The sequence below is a fragment of the Adiantum capillus-veneris genome, chromosome 14 (assembly GCF_014529385.1).
Source record: "Adiantum capillus-veneris isolate H3 chromosome 14, ASM1452938v2, whole genome shotgun sequence".
NCBI lineage: Eukaryota > Viridiplantae > Streptophyta > Polypodiopsida > Polypodiales > Pteridaceae > Adiantum > Adiantum capillus-veneris.
In genome coordinates this window covers 48,043,388-48,052,054 of record NC_140944.1, presented here as the reverse complement: position 1 = coordinate 48,052,054, position 8,667 = coordinate 48,043,388, and the positions used below count along the sequence as shown (strand labels likewise).

At 42.3% G+C, this 8,667-nt stretch overlaps 1 protein-coding gene across 1 annotated transcript; it reads left to right on the top strand.

Moving 5' to 3' along the window:
• The first annotated feature begins 3,925 nt into the window (after window positions 1–3,925).
• On the top strand, window positions 3,926–4,714 carry LOC147442331 (lachrymatory-factor synthase-like). Its single transcript, XM_086529638.1, has one exon. The coding sequence runs from the start codon at window positions 3,995–3,997 to the stop codon at window positions 4,520–4,522; it is 528 nt and encodes a 175-aa protein (XP_086385764.1). The 5' UTR covers window positions 3,926–3,994; the 3' UTR covers window positions 4,523–4,714.
• The last annotated feature ends 3,953 nt before the right edge of the window (window positions 4,715–8,667 follow it).

The window sequence follows — 8,667 nt, the reverse complement described above, 5'->3', positions numbered from 1 at the left end:
AGCATTCAGGAGCCCATTGGCTTGCCTGATTCCTATTGGCTAGGAGGCAAAGGGGTCCAATGAGAGTTTAGTTTAATTATTAAATTACCTGAATCTCTCACAAAAGGGAAAAGGGGGACACATGTCAGAAGGCTATCACTTATGCTGCTTAATAGCCATTGGCTTGATTTGGGGAGGTCCAATGGGGAGCCTGCAAGAGCCATTAGCAAGAGGGCTCACCCAAGAGAGAGAGGGGGCTGAATTTTGCAAGGCATTATCACACACACACTCACACAATCTCATGCATGAAGAAAGAGAAGACTATCTCTTCCCAAGCTTTAATGGAGAGCTCATCACCTACTCCAAGCTTGTGAGATAGAAGCCTACATCAACACACTCTTGGCATTGGATGCAAATCCAACCAAGAGCCAAGCTTCAATGAATGCTCATCTCCTCTACCAAGCTAATTACTAAGCTAAGCTATGCTAATATGAGTGATTATGTGAGGAGATGTACATCTTTCTCGTAAGATACTCCTTATTCCTCTCAATCTACTCTCATACCCTGCTAGCTCTCACCATCTTCGAAGGTGTGTGAGGTCTTGGGTCTGAGAACGGGGATAATTAAAGTTGTGTTTGTTAAGTGTTTTGCTTAGTGCATGAAGCTTTCATCTTCATTGCACTAGCTAGCCTTGAAGGAACACAAAGAATTGTATTGTACAATGTCTCTCTTGATGGGAGAAACCATAATACAAAGCCTTTTGGAGGGGGGACCGGCTCCATGCAAATCCGGTCCTCAACTGTTGTCAATAGCTTAATTTCTCTCTCTTTTGAAAGTATTGTTGATGCTATCTAACTAGGTGTTATGCTTTTTGTTGCTCTCTCCACCCAAGCACTCATGTAATTCTCATTAGGAATCTATTCTAATGAAATGCCCACTATGTTCATGCTAATTTCCTCTACGCATAAGTTTTTAGACCATTAAATGTTACAGTTGTTCACCCTAGAGACCTCTGCTTAACATGAATGATCAAGCAGGATAGGGACGGTTGGAAAGCTATGTCAGGAATTTTTTAGATGAGCATAAATTCATTAGGTCATGCCAAAAAGCTTGCCCACTAGCCTCATGTATATATGTGTACATAGCCCTGCAAGTCTTGGAAGTGACCATGTAAAAATTCATGTACAAAGGCGTGATATTGCCAGGATTGGGTGCGGATGTTTTGGGTTGTTCTAGTTCCCAAGACACGAATTTTAGTAAATATTTTGAGCCGTGCTTTATAGCTCGTGAATCGGACATGTACATCATGAAATATGAGCATCTGAAGGGGGCGGTCTGAACTTAGAAAGCGAGTGCAAGTGCAAGTGCATGTGCATGCGACAAATGAAATCGGGCCAACTTGATAGCATGAATTGGAAATGCTGAGATTTAAGATTTCTAGAAGTAGCCAAGATGATGGGCTTCGAGCCGTGTGTTATGGTGTGTCATTTGGTGACCGGGGCAGCAAGTTATGATGTGGGGAAGCTGTCCGAGAAGTTCTCCTGCTTTCAGAAGAAACTGGACTTTATTGGGCTTGAGGGAGTTGGGTATAGGGCATGGGAATTATCCCACATGAGAAAGGAAAAAGAGGGAATGGGGGGTATATAGGCTAAAGGGGAAGCCCATTATGGGTGTATCAAGTGAGGGGAGCTATTAAGGCTTGGCCATGGAGGCGATCGTAGGCTTCATGGGAGAGAAAAGGCACATTTTTTGAGTCCCCACTCAGCTGGACAGGCATCTGGTTCAAATTTTGGTCTTCGTCCACTTGTCCCCAACCCATTCCCTTGGTCAAAGGGTCACCTATGCCTAAAAAAGGTTAAAAATGAGACAATTAAAAGATGCCTACAAAGGAATCCTTGTCGGTTGAGAAGAGAGAGGAAACTTTTGGAATAAAATATAAGAAGGCCCCCATTTTAGTAGCTGCAACACCTGCAAAATAACCAGAGAGCTCATTCTTGAGCAAGAAAGAGTACACCCCCGTTTCAAGCGGCCATAACTCTTTCATCCTTCTTATGTATTTTGCCTATGGATACTCTACGGACATCTCCACGAAACGATCGAGCTTCGTCATGATGTCCTCGATTTCTCCTAATTTTGAGTGTGTTCCATGCTTGAAGGGTTTTTCATAAATCTCTGAAGGTGGTTATCACAAGTGTTCTCAGTTGTGTAGTAGTTCTTCCTTCTGACGGTGTGATTCATGCAAGGCTATAGAGGCACTCATGACTTTGTGCACATGGGAAGGGGGGACTTTTTCTAGAGGACCAAAAGGGGGATAAGGTGCTTGGTCAGGCAAGTGTGGATAGGTGGAGAAGGCCCCCCATCTCCCAAGAGCCCACGAGCCCATCAAGCTAAGACTCTCTCCAAGTGATACAACTAATGGGGGTTCCCCCCTTTGCCCTATATACCCCCCATTCTTCCCTTTTTCCTTCCCATGTGGGATTATTCCTATGCCACATGGCAGCTTCCTCCACCATCTTCCCAACTCCCTCATGTCCAAGTTATTTTCTAGCCCCTCCTCCAAGTGAGAGAACTTCTCTGATAACTCCAGAAGCAGAACTTACTGCTCTGTTCATCAAATGACACACCGTAAAATGCGGCTTGGAGTTCTTAAGATTTCAAATCTCAGCATTTCTAATCCAAATCATCAAGTTGGCTCAGTTGCCCTTGTCGCATGCAGTTGCAATCACTTCCTAAGTTGAGACTGCCCAATTTGGATGCAAATCTGGAGATTTCAAATCTCAGCATTTCAAATTCAAATTATCAAGTTGGCCCAATTGCCCTTGTCGCATGCAGCTGCAATTACTTTCTAAGTTGAGACCACCCACTTTGGATGCATATAACTCATGATGTACTAGTCCGATTTATGAGCTATAAAACACGGCTGAAAATATTTATCAGAAACCATGTCTTCGGAGCTCGAGCAACCCAAAACATCAACATCCAAGCCTGGCAGAACCAACCTTTATACATGAATTTTGCATGGTCACTCCTAAGACTTGCACGACTATGTACACATACATACATGAGGCTAGTTAGCAAGCCTTTTTGGCACAATCTATTTGCTTTATGCTCATCCAAAAAATGTGTGACAACGTCAAGCTACAAATGGCGTGCTGGAGTTTATCTCCACACAATTACATACTGCCAAATCCCTAAAAGAGGAGGTTCCGTCCTATGGAAGCTTGAATGTAAATTTTTGTGAAGAAAATTAAAGGAATTCTAGTTCATCGTTTGAAAAAAGGGCCACCATATTTGGGCAAGATCATGGTGCCATCCAAATCCCTCTTAGTTTTGGACATACGTTGGCTTCGAGTGCAACTATGGCATCGCTTTCGGAATAGTGATGTGTAACAAGCACAAACGCCCAATTTGATGTGCAAAGAAATTATTGACTTGAAGAAAAATAGAGGACTCTCTTTTAGTGTGTAACCCGCCTAAGTTTCAAAGCTTGCTATTACATCTTTCAATCCTCTCTCTCTCTCTCTCTCTCTCTCTCCAACTGAGGGTTAAAGAGTTGCTATTGCGGCACACAATGCTCTCTTTCTCTCTCACACTCACATGCGTGTGCACGCGTGCGTGCACACACACACACACACACACACACGTAATAATCTTGACACCACCGTGTGGAAGTGGGTCGACTTGTCATGCAAAGGGGGTATGGAGCGTCATACGAATATTGTAATTTTGTAAAACCAAACGGCCACGCATGTAAGATATAAGTCAAACATGTCTATCGTGTACGCTTGGACGAGACATATACTGTAATTTTGTAAAATTAAACGGCCAGCGTGTAAGATATAAGTCAAACATGTCTATCGGTGTACGCTTGGACGAGAAAAACGCAACGACGATACGCGATATGAACAGCTATTGATTCCTATTTAGTGGATAGGAGGATCTCCATTTGCAGAAGATAGGCCGAGAGTAGGAACGGGGGACAGAGACAGAGTAGAGAGAGAGCGCAGAGGTGAGCATGGAGGAGAAGGTGCAATACTGGGGCAAAGCTTATGAGTGGGCGATCAAGGGCGCCCGAGCGGAGCAGGTGTGGGCCGTGACGGGCGACTTCGTGAGGATCGACAAGTGGGTGACGTCGCTGGTGCAGAGCTGCGAGCTCGTGGAAGGCGAGCCCCAGAAACCCGGATGCGTGCGAAGGCCCGTGCTCTACCCCTCCGCCCCTGGCGAGCCCTTCACATACGCCCTCGAGAAGCTTTTAGAAATGGACGAAATCCACCATCGCTACTCCTACACCATCGTGGAAGGTAGTACCCTTCCTGGCTTTTCTCTCATGCAAGACTACGTAGCCACCTTCGAGCTCTCACCCCTTCATCCCCATCTCGGCACGCTCCTGCGGTGGAGCTTTGTGTGCCGCCCCGTTGCCGCGCTCTCAGAGGGGGAAGCCCAGGATATCGCTTTCACTCTTTACCAGGCTGCCATCAAAGACCTCAAGGGGCGCCTCTGCTTATCCGACGACGCCATCGACCTTCTATCCGTACATACTTGACCATCGATGATAAATGTCATTTCGTTATTAATTGCCATGCAACCATTGATATTGCGTTATCTTAGCGTTCTCGTGTCCATAGCTCTCTATTGTAAAACGCAAAAGATCATAGTATCTAACTCACTGTTTGTATAACTCACTGTTTGTAGAACAAGAAAAAAAAAAAAAACAGTCCAAGACGGTTTGTCTTTATGGACCTGTAAAGTATCATAGTATTTCAAAACAAGAAAAAAAAAACAACAGTCCAAGACTCTTTGTTTGTGGTTTGCAATAGGTCAGTATATTTTAGTTTTACAGGACCTGTGGTTGTGAGAATCCATGGCTTCGCTGTGGTTGCTGGGGTTTATGATGTAATTTTGGGTTTTTTTTGTATATATAACTAGCTCACTGCTTGTGAACATTGCACAAAAAGAAAGAGAGTCTTTCCAAAATGAGAGTGCTTCTGCAATGTTTCTAAAGAAAATCCAGTACTCTTCATAAAGCTTGTCAATTTTCCAAGTCCTTACTTTAGCTTGATGCTGCAGGACTGTTTCATTTTGAGTAGTAACATATGTGTAACATACTGGTAGACTTTTAACAAAATCCATTAATCTAAAGATTCTCTTATTCCCTCCCCTCGTCGTCGAAGGTGCTCCCTTCCCTCTAACCATCACCTCCATCCTGCCCACAGCGCGTGCGCCCATGCCTGCATTTGTCGCTTGCATTCGCTCCCAAGCCTTCCTCTCTGCCACCAACCTTGCTATGTCCTTGCGTCGTACTTGACAAACGGCCGTCCTTTGCACCCAACTCTGCTATGCCACCCGTTCTTCCAGCCCGTCCTACAGGTCTGTCGATCATGCATGAAGAGCTCTCTCTCTCTCTCTCTCTCTCTCTCTCTCTCTCTCTCTCTCTCTCTCTCGGGATAGTCTTCGACGACGTTAAAATACTCTTCTTCTTGTTCTTCTCCCATGCAATTAATTGCGGATAGTTTTCCACGACGTTAGAATACTCTTCTTGTTCTTCGCGCCATGCAATTAACTGTGTGTGTGTGTGTGTGAGAGAGAGAGAATTTCCTGAGATTCTATCTACTCAACGATTTTTTGATGAGCAGACATACTGTTTCATTTTGAGTAGTAACAAACAATTAAAAAACCTTTAGGTGAATCATGACTTTAGAAGGTCGATGCAATACTTCACAAATCCCACCTAGAAATTTTTCCGGGGAAGGTGAAGATCTCAGAATCTAAGGTGGAAGGTTACTAAAGCCATCATTGCTAGGTCATGATAAAAAAGATGGAAAAATGTGCGAAAAGACCATTGCTAATTAAGAGGATTATATTAATCTTGTGCATGCAACTTGGAACTTCATGGAAGCGTAACTTATCAAGATTTACCTTAACAAGATTTATTAACTATAAATAAAGGGAGTAGGGTAAAGGAGCTAGTTTAGAGACACTCAAGAAAAAAAGTGGAATTTTGGGTGGAATTTTGCAAATTTGGTCAAATTTGAATTTTGAAATTTGTATAAGATTCCTCATGCAAAGACGGATTAGGTAATACCAAGATTGATATTTTTTTAAATTTAATTTGGGCAGTCAATTTGAGAAAGTTTAAATTTTGAGGTCTTTTAAGGGTTAGAAACATCCAAGGCCCAGTAATGGTACACTTTTCAGCAAATCACAAGTTGACACATAAGCAAGATTCTTAGCATATTCCAAAATTTTGTCTCTAAATTGGGGCGTGCATGATTTTTAAAAGGCACATGTGTTACAACTGGCTCCTTTACCCTAATAGATCTTGAAATTTATTACCCATACTTCTTAGCGAATATCAAGTATGTTCCTCCTTCCTCCCCGTTAAGTGCCACGGGGTTCCAATCGTGGGATCAATGGTTCCAAGTGAAAGATCAATATGGATCATCGATTTTTTGAAACTAAACTCGAGATCTCGAGTTTAGATTTTTCAAAACTAATCTCGGGATCTCGAGTTTAAGTTTTACCGACCATGTGGGGCCTAGTCTCGGGATGCCCACGCTTCCTCAGTTGGGATTTGAACCCTCATCACTAGCTTGAGAGTCTGGGACATTAATCATCACGCCCGCGTGTCTTTCTTGAAATAGATGTGTTTTTTCACAAACTTAAACTTAAAAAAAAAGATTTCGACATAAAAACTAAATTCGGGATCCCAAGTTTAGTTTTTCGGCATCAATGGTCGAGATCTGCAAGCACCCTTGATTTTGCACAAGAGCCATTGATCCCATGGTTGGGACCCCGTGGCACTTAAAGCTGAGGTTCCTCCTTTCTGATGTAACCCCAAGGTTGAGGGTTCAAGACTCACGGGTTGCGTTCTCTTGGGTGTATGTTTCTCCCCTAGTGGGAGGTGGTTCCCACGGTTGCCCCTCGAGGGTGTCATGTACAACAATGTGGAGTTGCAGATACATGATATGTGTATAGTTACTTCCTACTACCTTTCCCATGTTGATGGTGGTGAAAAAAAAAAGGGTATGTTCATGTGACTAGCATGACACAAGGACGCAAGGTCACTCAATTTACATGAGCCTTACACTGTCTAAGTTAAGAGATCATCAACAATAAGCTTTGATAACCTTTTACATTCATGGGATGTCATGGAAGCTTGCAAGCCTATTGAAAAGAAGTCGAGATCTAAATCAAGAGACTGATTATGTACCAAACCGCAACATCCAGAAGGCAAAGAATGAAGGAGGATCTTTGAAAGTCATTGAGAATCTTGTCAAAGAATTGGAATTAAAGTGCAACAAAAATTACAGATTAACTAGAGGAATCAATCAATTGTGTAGAGTAATCAGTCAGTTATCGTGCCATATACACCGCGCCAAAATGGTATTGCTGAAAGGAAAAGAAAAGGTTGCTTAACATTGAGTGTATTCGAGCATGACAATTGCAAAGCAAGCATTAACTTAGACTCAATCACACATCATATGCATGTGCCAAAACTGCGAGAGAGAGAGAGAGAGAGAGAGAGAGAGAGAGAGAGAGAGAGAGAGAGAGAGAGAGAGAGACTTAGGGGGTTCACTTTAAAATATGTAGAATAGCACGTGAGTTCAATAGAAGGGGTTCATTTATCTTATGAGGTTACAAAAAATATACATTCAGAAGGGTGTTTTAAATTGAAAAGGTAAAACTTTTGGTAGACAAGCGTCTTTTTATTGAGAAAAGTGGCACATAAAAAGGCTCTACATACCTTAAAAAATGTAGAATAGGGGGTTTTATAAATACCTCTTGAATGCACGTGCTATACATGATCTCTATATAGTGGACCGAGAGAGAGAGAGAGAGAGAGAGAGAGAGAGAGAGAGAGAGAGAGAAAATTCGACACCAGTTGAGGGCTGAACATTTTAGAGCCAACCCTGCTCCGAAAGGACTTTGTATTAATTAATCTTCTTCTTCAAAAGATCTTTTGATCAATACAATTGGCTAATCGCACTTTAACTGCAAAATTGAAGAGATGAAAGCTCTAAATTCTGGTAGAGGTTGAACTCAATCCCAAGGCCCTAAACACCTTCTAGGTTTTAGGATCTATGGGGATTAAGCAAGAACGAGTAAATGACAACTTGTCTAGTTGATTATGTAAAAGCTTGAGCAACCATAGCTATGGAGACTTTCATGGGAGAGAGAGAAGATGATAAGCCTTGGAAAGAGCATGGAGGCATTTCTTTTGGCTGAGAATTTCATGAAGCTTCAAGAGCGAGGAAGAGAAAAGTTCCCCGACTCGCTCTAACATAATCATACAAAAAAAAAGAAATCTTTCTCTTGCGGATCTCAAATGAAAAAAAACTTTGGCCTAAAAAGTTGTTCATTTTTTCGTTTTTGATAAGCCTCACAGACTCTTTTTTTAAAAGCTCCTTTTTTGAGTTATTTCAAAAATACTCATCATAGATCTTGTAAAAGTAGTTTTCTATTTTTAAAACTACTCCTCTTACTTCTATTTTTCATTGGAGGCTTATAAAGGACTTCCCTTATCTCCACATACCGCTAGGTTGGCATGTGTAGATAATAACAATTTGGCTCCCATTCTCGCGTTTCGGTTAGCCATACCACCCACTTTTTGAGACTTTTGGAATACATTTTGGGCTCGTAAATATCTTGTTTTCGTCCCATTAAATCCCGATTAAATCTTTAGCGGCA

Bases quoted from the DNA above. Each gene is read 5' to 3' on its own strand.
- LOC147442331 (XM_086529638.1), top strand. From the start codon at position 3,995: ATGGAGGAGAAGGTGCAATACTGGGGCAAAGCTTATGAGTGGGCGATC.